We start from the raw sequence: 19,507 nt of genomic DNA, 5'->3' as shown, positions 1-19,507 counted from the left end.
TATTATAATTTGAGAAAATAGGGAATATATGAAAGGATTAGTGATTTATTCCCCTGGCCTGTCCTCCAGGCTTCTTTTGGCAAGAAGAACTAGAAGGAATTAGCTTCAAGTATAGTAATTAGAGATTCAGAAAAGGAGGTCCTGAAAATACATTGAGACTGGCTTACCCAGTTTTACCCAGAAAGTCAGGTTTCTGCATCTCTTTCTTTTAAAAATATTTGAGGAAAGTATATAGAATTATCTCTGGAATTAGAAGTGGGAGGTCGTAGTAAGTGGAGAGGACTTACCAAATATCCAGGGGAAAGATGAGGTGATTTTGCCAGTCTTTTATACTTGAGTCAATGTCTGTTTTTAACAAGTACTGTTTGTGTTTAGGTACCCAGAGGTCTGCCTTATTTCTCTGTGGATTTTGGCCTTCAAGGAGGCTTTGCCCATATTATTGAAGACCAGCAGAAGTTTCCCCATTACTTTGGAAAGGTATGAACATGCTTTCAAACTAATAGTATTCCAGAACTTTACATTTCAGTGGTACCTTTTTAAAAGGTATTTTAGCCTCTCCTATTTATTGTGCAGCAAGAAGGTTTAGCTTTTCTGACTTGAAAATTAGAATAGCTGAGTTCCACTTAACTCTCACCTAGCTAGCCAATTCTTTTGTACTTAAAGGACCCTTGTTTGTTTTTTTTTTCTTTTGCCAGGACTATCTGGTAGGTTAAGATGCTGAAGCCAAACAGAAAAATCTTAATGACACAGAGGCTGGAATCCAAACTTTCCAGCCTTTTCCTCATTATTATTATTATTATTACTTTTTTGTTAAGGGCTCTGAATGAAGAAACCTTGACACAGTGATCATAAAGTTTGTATGTAGTATGTGAGTTGTTTTGATTTTAAGAAAGAGGAGTGTTTTGTTTTTAAGAAATAAAATCAGAATTTACTAGAAAGACTAAAATTTCCAGTGTGATACAAATAATGGTTTTAGAAAGAATTTTATAATGCCAACTTATAAAATGCTATGAATATATTTAAAAATAAGACTAATAATATGGTCAAGAATAGGCTATATTATTAACCTTTTAGAAAATATATTAGTTTGAGAATGTGGCTGGCAAGCCAAATTATTTTGTTTATTGCAGCAAATATTGTTTAAAGTTAAAAAAAATATTTTTCATAGTTGAAATTATTTTGTGTAACAGTTACAAACAGGTCATGATACTTTCCTTATCTTGGTACTCTAAAGGACTTCTGTTACCCTGCTAATAACATCAACTGTTATTTTCTAATAAACGGAATTGAAAATAGGATTTTAGGGAATTGTCAAGAAACCAGACCTCATTTATTATCATTTATTAGTACTTACTGAAGTAACACTGGAGAAAATAGAGCACTTGTTTTGCAGTCAGAAGATCCATATTCAAATCCTGCCTCTGGTACTTTACATGGCCTTGAGCAGATTACAAATCCCTGAGCCTCAGTTTCCTCATCTGTAAAATGAGGACATTCAACCAGACAACCTCTAAGGTACCTGTGAGCCCATGAATTTGTTCAGTGAGTATCGATTAAATTCTGAATTTGTTTACAGAAAAATTCAATTCACCTTTTGTGGTGAGTCACCTTATGTAAGCTTCACAATGTCCAACAACTCGAGGAACTTTCAGCTGTTGTCTTAGGACCTGTTTTGCCCTCATCCTTTTCTCTCCCTGGCTCCTGTTTCTCTTTGTGAATCGTTGTCACATTTGCTCAAGCTCACACTAATCCCTCTCCCTTCAACCAACCAAAACAACACTCTGTCCCATATAGATTACATAGGTAGAAGTACTCACTCTTCTGAAATTCTCCTGAATTTTGAAGCTTCAGAGTTTCTAAATAAGGTCCCTGAGGTTAAATTCTCACTTTCATCTTCAGTTTATATTTTCTGGTCCTTTGTCTTTCATTCAGGCAGTTATTAAGGATTTCATTAAGTGCTTTGTCATGTGCAAGGCCCTGAGTTAATCTCTGAGGCTGCAGAGGTCAGAATTAAATGGGTCTTAACATTTGTAAGTTTAGGGAGCTTATGTTATAATAGCAAAGATAACGCACATAAGCATATACATTACTTAGAGGGAATTAATACAAGCATCCTGGGACTGTGAAAAGGCTTCATAACAGGGATTTGAGGCTTGAAGGAAGCAGGGAATTTGATGATGTGGAGATGATGGAGTATAGTTCAAGCATAACTAGTGCAAAGACACTACGATGGGATGAGAAAGAAGGAATATGTGAATGGATGAAAAAGTATTTATTTAATTCTATGTGTAAGGCACTCTGCTAAATTCAGGTAGATACAGGTAGAAATGTAATATAGTCTCCACACTTATAGGTACTGGAGGGGGATAATACCCCTATTTGACAGTACTAAGGTAGTGAGAACTTTTTCTAGATGAGACAGTTGCCGGGTCACATTGCCACAAGAGTTGTTCCCCTGTGCTATGACTTTTGTTGTTGAGCTGGAATCAGGGTAGGTGGATTGGGGGATGCTGCTATTCTATTCCTGGGACTCTTGAGTTTATTTACCCATTGGTGGTGTAATTATAGGGGAGAGCAGTTTATTGATGATGGGAGGGAATAAGAACAAGGATATATGTAGAAAGATTGACCTAGGCAAGAAGGACCACTTTGCATCATATGAAGTGGTTGAGGATGTCAGAGATTTATGAGATGAGATGAGTGAATAGGGCAAAGGTAGAGCTCAAAGAAAAAGGTGTTGATTTTTTCTGTAAAGTTATGAAATAAAGTATGTCCTCAGGTAAGAATTGGTGGCAGCTTAAGATTTGGGAGGGTTATTGTGGAGATTGATAAAATCATTTAGTAAAGAGCAAAAAGTATTCCTTTCTTGAAATGAGAGCCCAGTTAAGATTATGTAAATTTGTAGGTGGATCTAGTCATACTGGCTGCTGACTCTAGGTCCATTCCACAGCTCATGAGTAGAGGCAAAAGAAGGGGATGTTAAGAAAGTTGGGATTTGGCAAGCCATTTGTGTCACTAGGATGAGAGAGCAAGATCTTTGAGAGAAAGATGATAGTGGTGCTATTTAAACTGGATGTGGGGGAGGAACAGTATGTGAGAGATAGAGGAGTGGAGGATGTTCCAGTTGTTTACTTGAGCTTCCTAATGGAGTGAAATGGAAAAATGATTCTCATTATGATAGGAGGAGTAGCAAAGGGTCTGAGACAATAAATCATAGGGTCTTTTGAATCAAAGTAAACTAAATAGCACTCTTTTTTTGCCTTGCTATTTATGCATTGCTAAAGCATGGAAACCCATTTAACTTTTCATTAATTCTTTACACAAATAATATTAAAGTTTTGTTTCTGTTTTCAATTAAATTAGGAAATCATTGGTGGTATGCTGGATGCAGAACCAAGACTTTGGAGGAAGGGAATCCGAGAGAACTTTGATAACCAGAGGAAGAAAGTGCTGCAATTTGCTCAGTGGTGGAAACCATATGACTTTACCAAAAGTAAATGACTGTGGAAAGAGTAAATTTAATTAACTGCCACCTTTTCAGTAACTGCCATTTTCTCTTTATTCTCTCAGACTGATAATAACCAACTCTTAGGTCACAGAGTTGGAGGATAACATCAGTATAGAGATGTGAAATGGCAAGGACTGTTAGTCATTACCCATAACTGTCAACTGCTACCTAACATCCCTGACTTACAGTTTCTTCACCCCCCCCCCTTCAAGAGAGTTTCTCTGTAATGATCGGGAAAAAGATTGAATTTAATGAGAAACTAAACTATTACCTATATTTTGTCCTCGTGAGGACATGTCATTGTCTTGGTGCGGACCTTGTCATATACCCTTGCATTCTACTTTAGAAGTAGCTTCTGAAGGAAGCAAATCATTGATCTAAAGAGGAGTCTGGTGTTACTGAGACCAAGACATGATATCTGTCTTATTCAAAGTAGTAACTAAAGTTTTGAGTTAAAGGAGAGGATAACTCTTATTTTAAACTAGTGATGCATAATGTCACTTATTTAATATGTATAAGAATGTCTACAAAATATGCAATGAAAAATTAAAGACTGATAATGAAAAAAGCAACTACTTTTGTGTAAAATAAATTCAAAGTTATTTTTAATTCTGAATTTCTTTGCAAACAATATGTTTTGATTTTATTATCTTTGAGTCTGGTTTCTGTCAAAATTTGGGATACAGAATTTATCCAGGGGATAAATGTTAGCTTATGTAACAAGAGTTATCTACAAATCATTATAGAGAAAATCCCACAGGAAAAGAACTTATCAAAACTACTTCACTTCAAATTACTACAGCAAACACTTATTAAATATCTACTGTGTATGCAGCATTAGAGATTAAGTACAATTCATAGAACTCTGTTCTAAACATTCTCATCTGAACAGTTTGGAGAGAGCAGTGAGTTAGTACAGGTAAAGCACTTTAAAAATGCTATAAAAATTGGCAGCTATTATTATTAAATATCTCTGCTTCCTTCATATGGTACCTCCTCAAGATACTCATCCATCCTGGTTAAGCTTCACTTGGATATGCCAGTTGTTCAATATCCTACTTAAAATGTGACACTGAATTAGATGACATTCCAGATGATGTCTGATGAGGGTATAACAAGACTTTTGCTTTTCTGAATGTTATACCTCTCATTGCTTCCTAATATTTTATTAGTATTCTTGGTTATCATGTCACATTATTGATTCATACTGAATTTTCAGTCCCTCATCTTTGTCAGACCAACAGTTGTCTCTTGATGCTTCCTCCCATATTATACAGGATTTCCTAAAAGTCTTAGTGCAGTTTTAAACTTTAGTAACTTCAGAAGTATAACTGCTACACTTTTTAAAAACAAACTTGAAATGTTGATAAGCTAATAAGCTAATTTTTAAATTTTACAAGTTTCTTATTAAAATTCAGCATAATTGTTGTTTCACTTGTGCTATTTCACTTTGGTTAGTTTTCAAACTAAGTCTTATCAGCATCTACCCAGTGACTGAAAGACTTACAGTTGTAATGTTAGCCTTATGATTATCCAGAAGAACTGGGTTTTGATGTAAACACAGTAGTTTTGACCATAAGAAAAAGGCTCATGGTAATAGTTAGATGACTAAACAAGAGGACATCCTTTACCAATCCACCAATCTGAAGAAGTATCATCCAGAAGCTATCATATATGCAAAGTATGAGAGGGTATCTCATCACAATTTCAAATTTATTATTCAAAATTCATAAAGCTAAATAAATTTAAAAAGAAATTTAAATAGTAAAACTTTCCAATGATGACTTTTCTAAGTTTGTAGTATAATTCTGAAGTTATTAAAGCTTAAAACTGCTCTCCAAATTTTGATTCATGCTTTACTTATGAAGATTTTTTTTAGCCTAAGTGTGAGATGATATTTATACTTAGTAAATTTCTTCTAAGATTCATCCCACTGTTAAGATCTTTTAAAATCCTTACTCTAGTATATGAAATATATCTCCCACATTTTGTGTTAAGTGACAAATTGGATTAACCTGCCTTGTCTTTATCTATGTCTTTGATGAGAATGTTAAATACTACAGAGTTAACTTAAGCATAAGAAACTTTACCTTTCAGATTAACCCTCACTTCTGTATATTCGTATTCTTTTTTTTTAAAGGGAATTACTTGAGTAAAGGAATGATGTAAAACTTGTGTATTTGAAAAACTACTTTTTAAATGAAATAAAAAATGGATTGCAGTGTGGAGAGATTTGAAGGGAATCAATTAAAAGGCTATTACACTGATCCAGGTCGAGAGGTGGATTGGAATCAGGAAAACTTAGTAACTCTAGGGTCCTGGCCAATGCATTTAATCTCTTGGAATTTCCCTTTTCTCATCTTTATATGCTTCTCTTACATCTTGAATTTGAAGATAATATTTTCTGTTCAGCTCTAGTATTTTCACAAGAAAAATTTGAAAGTCTCCTATTTCATCTTTTCCTCTTAAAAGATTACACTCAGTTTTCTGGGTAGTTGGTTCTTGGTTGTAATTCAAACTCTTTTGCCTTTTGGAATATCATATTCCAACTCTATGATCCTTTAATATTGAACCTGCTAAATCTTGGGTTATCTGACTGACTCCATGATATTTGAATTATTGCTTTGACGTTGCTTGCAATATTTTCTTCTTGACTTGGGAATTCTGGAATTTGCCTACAATATTCCTGAGGGTTTTCATTTTGGGATCTTTTCAGAGAGTGATCAAGGGTTTCTTTCAATTTCTATTTTACCCTCTGGCTCTAGAAATACCAGGGCAGTTTTCCTTGATAATTTTTTGAAAGATCATGTCTAGCTAGTATGGAAATATGTTAAACATGATTATACATTTACAATTTATACCAAATTGTTTGCTGCCATGGACAGAGAGGAGGGAAGGGAAGGTGATAGAAAACTGTGGAACTCACAAGCTTGCCAATATATAAATGTTGAAAGCTACCTTTGCATGTAATTAGAGAAAAAAAAAAGAATAAACTGAAATGAATTGAAAAAAAAATATAGATCATTTCTAGGTTCTTTTTTTAAAATTATAGTTTTCTGGTAGTCCAGTAATTTTAAAATTATCTCTTCTACATCTATTTTCCAGTCTGTTGTTTTTCCAGTCCGATATTTCACATTGTCTTCTATGTTTTTATTCTTTTGACTTTGTTTTGTTGATTCTTGATTTTTTTATAAAGTCATTAGCTTCCATTTACTCAATTCTAATTTTTAAGAAATTGAAAATTGAACTCTTGTACTTCCTTATCTATTAGGTCAGTCTGCCTCTTAGGGCAGTTTCCTTCTCATTGGCTTTTTGTACCTTTTGCTGTATGGCCTAGTTTATTTTTTAAGGTGTTATTTTCTTCAGTAGTTTTTTTTCCCAAATGTGTCTCCTTTTTTCATGATTTTCTTGCATCACTTTTATTTCTTTTCCCAATTTTTCATCTATCTCTCTTACTTGATTTTCAGAATCTTTTTTGAACTCTTCCATGGCCTGAGACTCAATTCATATTTTCCTTGGAGCTTTTAGGAACTTTGATGTTATCTTCTTCTGAGTGTGTTTTGATCTTTCTTGTCTACATACTAAATTTTTATGGTCAGAATTTTTTTTTCTGTAATTTGCTTATTTCTCCAGCCCATTACTTGACTTTTTACTATTTGTTAAAAATAGGACTCTGCTCCCAGGGGTTTTGGAGCTGTCCTAGGGACTTCTAAATTTTCAGTTCTTCCAAAGTGGTATGACCTAAGAAGTGTATTTCCTACTCTCCTGTCCTGTGCTGTGGTCTCTGAGCAACTACAAGTACTCTTTTCTGCCCTGGAACTGTGAGCAGGGTCCCAGTTCCACTGTGACCCCAAGCTCCAGTGTACAAGTACTCCTTTTCATCTGACTGCCACTCAGAATTGCAACCCAGATCTGAAAATATGTAAAATAACAGAGTCCTGTTTAGTGCTAGTAAAGAGACCCCTGTAATCTCCTCTAATCAGTTCTTGGGCCTTCTTATCATCTTTGGGCTGAGCTCTGAAATTACTGCCACTGCTGATTTCATTGAGTCCTAAGGCCTATTCTGCCCTGGTGGGCCCTGCACTGGATTGGGCTCCTCTCTTACCTTGGTGCAATAGACCTTTCCTGATGATCTAAGTTGATTCAGTCCCCTGAGACCTCCTGGTTTGCTAGGGCCTGGTCTACGGCCTGTTCTGGACTGGCTCCTCTCTCACACTAATGCAGAAGAGTTTTCAGTGACCTTATAAGTTGTCTTCGGTGGAAAATGGTTTTACTCTTTTTGTGGGTTCTGCCACTCTAGTATTTGTTTAGCATTGTTATTTAAATAAGGATAGGGTTTAGGGGACTCAGGAGTCCCTGCTTTTACTCTGCCATCTTGACTCTGCCTCTGTGTATTTGTTTTCTTTTTTTAATTTAATTTTTTCCCAACTACATGCAAAGATAGTTTTCAACATTCATTTTTTATAAGATTTTGAGTTCCAAAGTTTTCTCCCTCCCTGCCTTTCCTTCCCCTTCCCCTGACATTAAGTAATCTGATATAGTTTATACATGTATAACTATATTTAATGTTTTTCAATATTAGTCATGTTTGTAAAAGAAAACTCAGAACAAAAGGAGAAAACACTATGAGATAAAAAGGCAAATTTAAAAAATTGAAAATAGTATGCTTTTATCTCCATTCAGACTCCATAGCTTTTCCTCTGGATGTAGATATTATTTTCTATCACAAGTCTAAAGAAAAGGAGAATCATAGGTGATAAAATGTGTAATTTTGCTAACATAAAATTGAAAAGGCTTTGCACATGCAATATGTAATTATAAGTAGAAAGGAAATGATTAGTAAAAATTAGAGTAAATTTCTCTGATGAAGGTCATAGCCAAGATTATATATCATATCTGGAGGGCATCCTTTTCTAGAACAAGTATGTTTTATCTACTTCAAAAGTTTGTTGATCACTTTATCTGTCTTTGATAATTTTCTTTAATATATTCTTAAATTCTTTAAATATTATTTAAAATATTAACATTTAACTTCCATATCTTAATCTGTACTGACCACTTCTACAATAATTTTAATGTTTGAAAATGAAGTTAATTTTTAAAACAGTCAAACCAACAATGCTTGCAATAAGAGTTTCTTCACTATCCACTTCATGCCCAATTTTTTTTTATTGCCTTAAATAAATTTGAAGCTTTTGTCCTAATGGCTGCTCTGCTAAGAAGAATATGCTTTTGATTGCAATCCTCAGTAACTATTCCATTTCTCCTCACACTTATATTCCTCATGGCTGTTTGCAATCCACAAAAAGCAGATATGGACTTGTCAGTTTTTTATTCTTTTCCCTATGTTTTACAGTATTTTGTACTATAGATTCAGGCATCCAAGCATCTTGTCCTATTTTAAAGTTACTATGACCATGTTCATGTTGTTCAATTATATCCCATTTTGTTCTCATGAATAAACAGTCCTCTTCCTTTTTTGTACTGGCATTTTTTCCATCTGAAACATTCTTCTTTTGTCCTTTTAGTTAAGATATTTTTGAAAATTAGCACAACTGTTGGTAATATGGTATGCAGTAGTACATTATATCCTTACCCAATGATTGGAAAGTACAAACTGACTAACTTACACTTGTCAAAATAATTGAATTTTGGTTGGCATTAAATTAAATTTTGGTTGCTATTTTACAATGTACATTAATCAAAAATTAGCTGTATTTCCATTCACCTCAGTTTGAACTTGTGGGTAGCAGCCTTCCCCAAAGCAGAAGCTTTCCTGTCTTTAGATATCACTGGAAGATGGGACTGGGGAGGACAATGAAGCTGCCAACTTGTAGACTAGTAGAACTTTAAAAATTTCAAGGACCTCAGGATAAATCTGTCTCATTTATCTCTAGATGTTCAAAATCAGGAAAAAGAAACATCAAAGAGGTAATGACACACAATTCCTCAGGGCAAAATTGCCCATTTGTGATACTTGGCATCAGTTGCTATGTGAGTAGATAGAGGAAGATAGAAGAAGGCCCCTCATTGAAATTATTTTTCATCATCTGAAGAGCTATAGACCAGAAAACAGCAGCTGGAAATTGAATTCTTCTTAATAGATGCAAAACCCCTCCTCATGGTTGTGGGAGGTGGGGGTGGGTGACAACCAAAGGACCACTAAGAATCTGTCAGATCATAAGTAAATACCAAATCCTTTCATCATTTGATTACTACATGTCCAGAAACTACTCCAAAAGTCCCAGCTATTTCTCCCATTTATTAGGAGCGACCAGGACTTAACTACTTAGCACCAGGTAACTCTTACAATGATATGTACCTCAAAGACATTTATAACAAGAATAAATATAAAAACATTCCCCCACTATTCCATTTTGATGACAGGAACAAGAGGAAAAAAACAAATGGAAATTATGGTAGGTGTTGATTCCACTGAGTTCATATCTAAAGGGGTCTTCACTGCCAGATGAGTACAGGATGGAGTCCTGAAGGTAACTCCTTGCTTATTGGAGCATTAATGTGTCCTGGTTACAAAACTTGGCCTAGATTCTTACTTGTGGATTCCCTGTGGCTTGCTCTCCTGAAGTTTGAAACTCCATTTCCTGAACCTTTCAGTTCTGCACATATTGGAATTTGGAGCTGCAGTTTGAGGGAGGTAAGAGGGACAGCTATGTATTTTTATTCTTAATTAGTACTTTTTAAAAATTCTTCAACAAAATTCACCATCATGGATTCTAGTTTTTTTGTTTCATCAAATATTTCTGCTTTGCAGGCTATAAATTATACTTTAATATTTCTTATTTTTCTCTTAAGCCATTTAGGAATAGCTTCTTGTTATTCCATGTTCTCCTGGGAATCCACAAGATCCATTGCTTCATCTGGTCCTGATTCATTTTCTTCAGCCCTGCAATATCTTTGGGGTCATTTGATGTTCTGGAGACCACCTACCTTTCTGTTATTAATATATATTTCCCATTGATATATTAGTTTATGCTTAAGGTTTTAAACTGTTTTCTTGCTCCTGAGATCTTTGGTAATTTGGAGTTCAAATCAAAGACCTGGATAAAGATAACTGGCAAGCTGACTCATTGAGTACTTTTGCTTGTTGCCACACAATTATGGTTTGAGCACAGCAAAGGAATTGAACAGATTCCAGAATATAAACCCATGGGTCACATTGTGCAGCCCTGCTTGAGTGTAGGATTTGGGAGGAGGAGATGCTATATTTGGAATTAGGGATTAACCTTTTCTGCTATTTATTCACTGGACTGTTTCCTTTCAAGTGTTCTGGATACTTTTGCCCCCAAAAGACAACTTCAGTTGTTTTACCTTTTATGCATAATTCTGGGTGCTTGAAGTATTTTTTCCTTTTCCCTTTTTGGAAACTGGAATATGGCCGTGACAATTACAGGGAATTTTCAGTTTGAAGTTCCTTTCAAGAGATGAAAGCTGAATTTGTTTTAATCTCTGGTTCTAATTGATCTCATTTTTTCTGTTTTGATTTCTTTAAATATAGTATTCAAATTTTTTATTTGTTCATAGTTTTTAGATGAATGAATGAATATCAAAATATCTCCTTGTTTTTCAGGTTACTGTTTTGTTTTTTTTAATAGTTGATAACATAAATTTCTATTTTTTTCCCTTCATTCTAATATTTTTTGGTAGTCTCATGAAATTATTTAGTTCTGAATATTCCATTCTACCTTTTTAGAGTCCACTTTTTTGGATAAAGTTTTCCATCTTTGGTTCTAAGTTATTTGCTTTCCAGTTTTTAATCTAGAGTTCTAATTTTGCTTGTAATTTCACTTTTCAGTCTTTATTTTTATTACCTGCTATTATGGTCCCTGTGGATAACCTAGTGTCCTCTCTAAAGCTCTAAAGGTGGAATTGAACTCATTCTCTGAGTCCAAATTCAATGTCCTTTCTACTCTCTCCAAGATGAATACACCTCAAAAATCTAATCATTTAGATTTTCTCTCACCTGTCTTTTTGCTGTCCTTTCAGTCACTTACAGTTGCAGTTCTTAAAAATCCCTGTGTTTGGGGGCAGCTAGGTGACATAGTGGATAAAGCACCAGCCCTGGAGTCAGGAGTACCTGGGTTCAAATCCGGTCTCAGATACTTAATAATTACCTAGCTGTGTGGCCTTGGACAAGCTACTTAACCCCACTTGCCTTACAAAAACCTAAAAAAAAACCAAACCCTGTATTCTATTATTAGCAGCCACACATCATTCTTGGGAGAATATTAGTATTTAAAAGGTTTTTGTAACTTGGAGGAACTTGAGATTTTTGAGAATACTTCACAAATTGGAATTGTGAAATATTCTCAAAAAAACTCAAGTTGATTATATCCTTAGCTTATTTAGTAGTACCCTTTAAAGATAGTTATAGGTAGACTAACTCAGTGGATATAGTATATAATTATTCATCCACTTAGTTTTTTCTGTGATTGCTTAGGTCCATCTCTATTCCATTACCATTGATATAATTGAGAGGACCTTGTATCATTCCAGAACTTGATGTAAAATGTTATCTTCACATAAAAACATTAAAATAATCTTGCCATTTATATTCCCATTCATTTGAACTCTGCACATGAGAATTGTGAATACCTTTTAATGATTATGTTTCTCTGATCTTTTACCATTTTACATGGGAAACCCTTGACAGGTTGTGCCTTGACAGGTTTCAGTTTACAGGTTAGGGGGGAAAGATCCTGGTGTTTTTAATATGAAGAAAAGCAAATGACAATGATTTTTATTTTCTTAATGTCACTTCCACTAATAACATCATATTCATCTTTGATGTTGAACCATTTTGTGGGGTCAAGGATTTAGGTGATGAGAACTTTGTTTTTCAGGTGTTCAGGAGCTTCTGCTTTGGAAGTAGGGGTTTCAGAAACAGTTGCTTTGTCATATTTCCATTTTAGATCTTCCCTGATTGTTAACTTCAGGAGTAGGGTTGAAAGCAAGGTATGGATTGGGTAGGTGGGAGATGCTGCTATTTCTGAATCTCAGGCTTCCTTGCCCATCCCATGGCAACCAGTCAGAGGCTAGTAATCATCTATTTTAAAAATTGTCTTTTCTAGAATTTCTCAAAAAAATGAAATCAAACTTATTGACTTATCAACAAACATGGCAGATTCTTGGATTCTGTGTACAATCAGTTTTTCTATAATATGAATTGATTCTAAATGATTTGAGCATATTACGAATTTTGTGCCTCTGTTCATAGAAAACTGCACTACTTCACAATAATTCACAAACTTTCACAAACAAATTTATTATTGGCATTTGCCATCCTGGGGACCTGTTTGTGCCAGGGTGTAGTCTGAGCAATGACCTGAGGCTGAGGACAACACTATTGTTTCTTATAGTATTTATGTATTTCTTAACCATTTAACATATATAAAGATGTACTATCATTTTAGTATATTTAATGTTGCTGATGAAATTTTGAGGATTGTGCTCCTAAATCCATTCCCATCAGCACTGTGGTTTCTATTGTATGAGATTGCATAGCATCATGATTTTTAGAATTACATATGTATGGTAATGGCAGAACTTACTATACCTCATTAAATTGCAACTGTGAAGATATACAGTGTTATCATTGGTGAAAACTTGCCTTCTCTGCTCTCATAGTCATCAGTGATATCAATAGTTTATTGACAAATCATTTCATAAATTTTTCATAGAGATGAAAAAGTAATCCTAACAGTCAATGGTTACTGAAGTACAGAAAAGATACTAGGGAAAATGTAGTTGGTAAAAGCAGTTAAAGCTGGCCAAATTTATACAGAGAAAATAGTCAATTTTCAGAATGAAAATGAAGTGTTTAAAAAGGTTGGAGAGATATAACTTCTGGGTAATTTAATCATTTTATTATAATGCCAGAATTAAAAAAAAAGACTGGTCATTTTGACCATTTCTCTCTTATACCAAAGGTAATCATGGAGAACTCACAGTTTATATGCCCATTGAAAGAGAAGAGTTCCCAAAGATGACAACTTGATGATTAAAGTGAGAATGAATATTACAATAATGAACTGAACATATTCAAATGAACTTTGATTATGCCATTTACTTCTAAGTTACTCCCAGTCTTAGGCAGTCTATTCAAAGAACTCCTCTTCACCCAAACTTGAGAAGAGCACAGTGACTTCCCCATTGGGGTACAGTCTGGATAGAGAAGGTTAGCTCAACCTTCAGAGACTGAAGTCTTGAAATGAGGATAATTGAATCTTGGGCAAAGGGTAGGGAGGGTAGAGAATACTCTCTGATTAACCTTTCTGAGTGATCCTACAATAAAGTATGGTAAGAAGTCACTAGCCTACATTTACTTAATGGCTGTGAGTAGAAACAGATATATGGAAAGAATATGTTAGAAATAATTGGGAGGAGAGTCCGGGACCCTCAGACAACAACATAATGGGAAGGTAAAGCAGGACTTGAATAATGAAAGAAAAAGGTGTGACAAAAGTCTGCCCGCTACTTAGAGACAAGTCTTTAAGCATGCTTTGGAATGTTGGAGACTATGGCTGCTGAGCAGAGCAATGGATAAGTTTTCTGGATACTAAAGAGAACAAGTTCAAATTAATATGTAGGACAGTATGTTATTTCACGAATTACTAATGTGCTTGCTATATGGTGGTGGGAAGTCTTGCAGGAATGGTGAGAGCCATGGGAAACTCTTGACAGGTTGTCCCTGAATCATAGAGCAGAACACCTAGGCAGTGAACTTACTTCTTCTTTGCTCTGCATCCTTTGCATCCTTTCCACTTGATATGAATATAAGGAAACCAGATGATGACTTCTTATTTTTAATAAAAGGGTATAAACTTACAGTGCACGAAACGGATTTGAATATTTTGAATCATATTAACATAACTTAATGACTCAACATTTAGACCATTGCAGAACAGAAAAATTGTAATGGTATAGTTAGAGCATATTCAGAATAAGAGAACCTGAATTCAAATCCTGAATTTGATACCTACATCCTGTGACCTTGGGAGGTCAGTTACTTATTTAGGGCCTAAATTTCCTCAAACATATGTGTGTATGTATATATATATATATATATATATATATATATATATATATATATATATATATATATACACACACACAAATATACACACATACATATACATAATATATATATTAAATAAGGGGTTAGATTAGATTATATCTATTCCTTCCAGCTCTGAAATTCTGTGATACTTTAATAAACCAAATACAGGTAAAAATCATTTGTTTTTTCAAGAGACCAACTGAGATTGTTTATTCAGTTTAAGACTACATGTTTTTCTTATGATCCATACTAATGTGACAGTTCAAAGATAGCTCCTTCATTTTAGATCTCACACCTGCAGTTACCTTTGTATGAAATGTCATGGTCCTCAAATGGAATTGATCTAGCAGGGTCTGCATAGCAGTATTTAACTTTCTCCCTAAATAAAAGATACTATTTTTAAGATACCTTGTGGAGTCTTCAGAAAAAGTGAGTGAAAGGTTGAGGGTGTGTGTAAAGTCTTATCACCACAAAACAGTCAGAAATATATTGCATTAAGAAGAATAATGATCAGTAATGTCAGAAGTAGGACTTGGACCAAGTTTTCCTGTTTCTGAAGATAGAGTCCTTATTCCTCATTCCTCTGCTTTCTGTTCCCATGCTGATAAAGAGATGTCCAGGTACATCTGGACCTGTGATTCCATCAGTCAATCAATCAATAATCATTTATTAAATGTCTACTACTGTGCTAATCATTTTCTTATTTTTTTTTAGGTTTTTGCAAGGCAAATGGGGTTAAATGGTTTGCCCAAGGCCACACAGCTGTGCTAATCATTTTCATTGCTATAGAGAATTCCCTATTAAGAGAACTTCTGTTTTGCTGATTGGGAACAACTCTACAATTTACAGGCTTAGAGAATTGAAAAAGTAAATGATTTCCTGTGATCCATAGATCAGAGTTGTGATTTAAATTCAGTTCTTCCTGATGCTGAAACCTGGCTTATTATCCTCTAGGTTAGCAACCAACGTTAGTACAGTGCCTTAATGGAAATGAGTGGCAAAATTTGGACTCTAAATAAACAAAAGCAAAGAAATTAGACAACCAAAAGCATTGAAAAGAAAAGTGATAGTTTAGAACATAAAAACTTAATGTATGTAGAACTCTGAAACCCTAAGCGATAATGCACCGCTTATATACTGAAAAGAAAGTAGGAAATTATAGCTAGGAAGTCCCAGTAAGTCTCAGATTCATGAGGGAAGAAAGGAAGAAGCTCTAAATTGGGTATTCAAAAATAGGAAAGGAGAAGGGAGGGGAATAAAAGTATTCCTTGAACTTTGGGTCCCATAGGTGAAGAGGGAAAAGAGGCACTCTTTTTGGTGGGGGGCTTGGGCTACAAGATAAAAAGAGCTGGTGGATTCAGCTAGGTGACTCAGAAATCAGAAAAAAACATTTGAGTTTAAATCTTTAAGAAATTTAATACCTATGGGACTCTGGGCAGGTCATTTAATCTTTCTCAGTCTCAGTTTCTTCATCTGTGAAATGAGTATAAGAGTCCCTGCTTCATAGGGTTATTGGGAGAATTAGATCAAATGAGATGGTATATTTAAACACTTTTCAGACTCTAAAGTTCTATGTAAATGTTGGCTATTTTTATTTAGGGCTTAGTGCTATGTTTCATGTTGTAGGTGCTTAAAAATATTTGATTGAAAAAAGATTATATATTAGCTGAGGACATAAGATGGCAGCAGAGAGCAGAAAAGTATTTGCAAGAAGCAGCCTAGCTGTGAAGAAGCCCAGATAACATTAGAGAGCAAAAAGCAATAGTCCGATAGCATTCCACCAGTAGAGTATCTCTTAGCTCAATGACGTCATGACTAGCATCCGACATGATTCTGCAGGATCCGAAAGCATCACATCTGGGGAAAAGACTACTTAACTGAAATGTAACACAATGAGTGGGACTTGCCTGGAAGTGTATGATTTTTTTACATATATATCCTTCTCATATGTTCTTTCTCTTGGAGTTTTCCTTGTCATTTTTTCCACTCTCTAATAAGCATCTTTTGCTTTAAATTAGTTGTCCTCTGACTATTATGGTAAAAAGAAAAATTGGTGGGACCTCATAAGCTGTAATTTGGGGTACTTTGAAACTGGATTGGCTCTCAGGAGGTCCCACATGTGAGGGAGTCCCTCATCTTACTTGAGAATGTTGTATCATCCTAGTAATAGTGATGATAATAACAGCAATATTAATAGTTAACATTTGTATGGTGCTTTAAGACTCGCAAAGCACATTTTAAATTTCTCATTCAATCTTCATAATCCTGGGAGATGGGTGCTATTCCCACTTTTCTTTTTTTTTTAAGGTTTTTTTTTTTTTGCAAGGCAAATGGGGTTAAGTGGCTTGCCCAAGGGCACACAGCTAGGTAATTATTGTCTGAGGCCGGATTTGAACTCAGGTACTCCTGACTCCAGGGCTGGTGTTCTATCCACTGCATTGCCTAGCCACCCCTATTCCCATTTTTCACATGAGGAAAAGAGACTTGCCAGAGTTATATAAATAGTAAGTGTATGAGGCAGTTTGAACTCAGTCTTCCTGACTGCAGGTTTAGTTATTCTGTCTGCTGTACTGTATGTATTAAGACTAGATTTAGAAAAACATGGATAGATATGGACAAAATAATGAAGAGTGAATTGCTTTGACTAATATAAATTATAAGTCATTATAAGTTGTATTAAATTATATTAAATTGTTCTTAAAATTGTCATTTTGACTATTAAAAATACCCAAATTAACCATAAAAGACATGAAAAAAGATGCTATCTGCATTCAGAGAAAGAACTGATAAATAAAAGTATATATAAAATAGCTTTGCATATATATATGTACATATATATATAATGCATTCACATTGTGTCTAGTGTGGGACAGAGAAGAAAAAAGGAAGAAAAAATTAGTTGAAAATTTTTTTTATTTATTTGAAAGGAGTAACAAGCTATACATAATAGATTTGCAGTATCATACAATCAACTTTTTCTGTTCTACAGTGTTGTGGAAATGCTTATTTTATTTCTCAAGTTCAGAATAAAATAAATAAGATTTTAAAAAACTAATAACTGGCATTTATATAGCATGTTAATGGTTTCAGATTGTTTCATTTGACCCTCATAACAACCCTGGAAAGTAGGTGCTCTTATTACCCCCATTTTACAGTTGAGGAAACAGGCAGACAGAGCTTAAGTGATTTGCCCAAGTTCTGACAGCTAGGAGGTTTGAGACTGGATTTCAATTCAGATCTTGACTCTTGGACAATAGAATGGAGGCTTCTTGAAGGCAAGTAAGGTTTTGTTTTGTTGAGTTTTTTTTTTTTTTAGGTTTTTGCAAGGCAAATGTGGCTTGTCCAAGGCCACACAACTAGGTAATTATTAAGTGTCTGAGACCGAATTTGAACCCAGGTACTCCTGACTCCAGAGCCAGTGCTTCATCCACTGCGCCACCTAACCACCCCTGTTGTGGTATTTTTAGCTTCATATCTAGCATAGTGCCTGCACAAAATGAGCCTTTTTTCTTTTTTTTACTTTACAAAATACTTTTTAAAAATGTTTATAGTATTTTTTCTAATTACATGTAAAGACAATTTTCAGCATTCATTTTTAATAAGATTTTGAATTCCAGATTTTTATCCCTCCTTCTTTCCTCCCCAAGATGGCAGGGGATCTAATATTGATTATATGTGCAATCAGATCAGGCATATTTCCATTTTAGTCATGTGAAAGAAAAAAAAGGAGAACAAATGAAAAAAAGGCAGAGAAAGTGAAAAAAATGCACTTCTAATGTGCATTCAGATGCTATAGTTCTTTCTCTGGAGGTGGATAGCATTTTCCATCATGTATCTTTTGGAATTGACTTATATCATTGTATTGCTGAGAAGGGCTAAGTGTATTATAGTTGATCATCTAACAGTGTTGCTGTTACTGTGTGCAATGTTCTCCTAGTTCTACTCACTTCATTCAAAATGAATTCAGCACAGGGTAAACATTTAAAAATTAATTTGTTGATAGACTTGTCCATGTCTGTTAGTAGATGCAGAGTTAATCCTCAAAGACTCATGTTAAAAATGTTTGACAAAAGGCAGCTTTCACTTTTTTGTTGTTACCAGTGCTTAGTAGTGTGCCTCACATAGTGTAAGTGCTTCACAAATCTCATTCCAAGGCACAGTTTAGATTTTGCCTAATGTTTGTGGGACCCTCAAATATCATTGCTCTCCCCAGTTTGCCATATGATGACAGTTTTAGTATTTGGAATTACTCATTCCTGTGCTGCAAGCTACATGCAGCCAGATTGTGATGAATATGGCCCCGATTTTATGGGATTTCCAGAAGACTGTGATAGAAGGATTTTGTCCTGATGCTTGTGCCAGGTGACTGGGGTACTCATCAAAGTTCAGTTTGTGAAATCTGTTACAATGCTGATGCCAGATTCTGCTCTCATCAGCCAAAACATACAGTGGTTTTGTTGATAAACACAGCACATTCTTAAAAATACATAGGGATGATGAAGAGAGAATAAAATGATGTATTCATAAAACAGCAGAAAACTGAAGCCCATAATGGGTGAGTTGCCAAAGATTATTTTTATGGTAAGTAGAACCAGGATTCAAATTCAGGTTTGAATACATGCTATAAATGGAAGTACATGAATTTGTATTATAATAATAAAATATTAAAGCTATAACTATCCAGATTCTGTCTTATACCCATACAGCTCTCAATGTAATGGACTGCTAAATGTTTGAAATTTGATGACGCTTTTCTGGATAATATGAACTTAAGGGAGAGTTTTCATGCCCCACCTCAAATGGTACTCAATTAAAGACTGTCAGAGGATGTGGGAGAGATAGGATTCATAAAAGTATAGTCTTCCCTTTATTGAGTTCAGCAGAGTCCCCAAAATTAACTATAAAAAGTTATTTGTGGA

At 34.6% G+C, this 19,507-nt stretch overlaps 1 protein-coding gene across 4 annotated transcripts in view; it reads left to right on the top strand.

The window, feature by feature from the left end:
* The window catches only part of CWF19L2 (CWF19 like cell cycle control factor 2), a 167,352-nt gene extending 156,376 nt beyond the window's left edge, over window positions 1-10,976 (top strand). For 2 of the 4 annotated variants that reach the window (XM_074216603.1, XM_074216602.1), the window contains exons 16-17: window positions 376-477; window positions 3,364-10,976. In XM_074216603.1, coding sequence (XP_074072704.1) covers window positions 376-477; window positions 3,364-3,501 — 240 coding nt within the window. In that variant the 3' untranslated portion in view covers window positions 3,502-10,976. The remainder of the gene's footprint in view (window positions 1-375; window positions 478-3,363) is intronic. The other 2 variants (XM_074216600.1, XM_074216601.1) reach the window with 2 other exon arrangements.
* Window positions 10,977-19,507: the final 8,531 nt, after the last annotated feature.

The sequence above is a fragment of the Macrotis lagotis genome, chromosome 1 (genome assembly GCF_037893015.1).
Source record: "Macrotis lagotis isolate mMagLag1 chromosome 1, bilby.v1.9.chrom.fasta, whole genome shotgun sequence".
NCBI classification, from domain to species: domain Eukaryota; kingdom Metazoa; phylum Chordata; class Mammalia; order Peramelemorphia; family Peramelidae; genus Macrotis; species Macrotis lagotis.
Note: the sequence above shows the minus strand (reverse complement) of the source record. Positions and strands in the feature narration are given on the sequence as shown.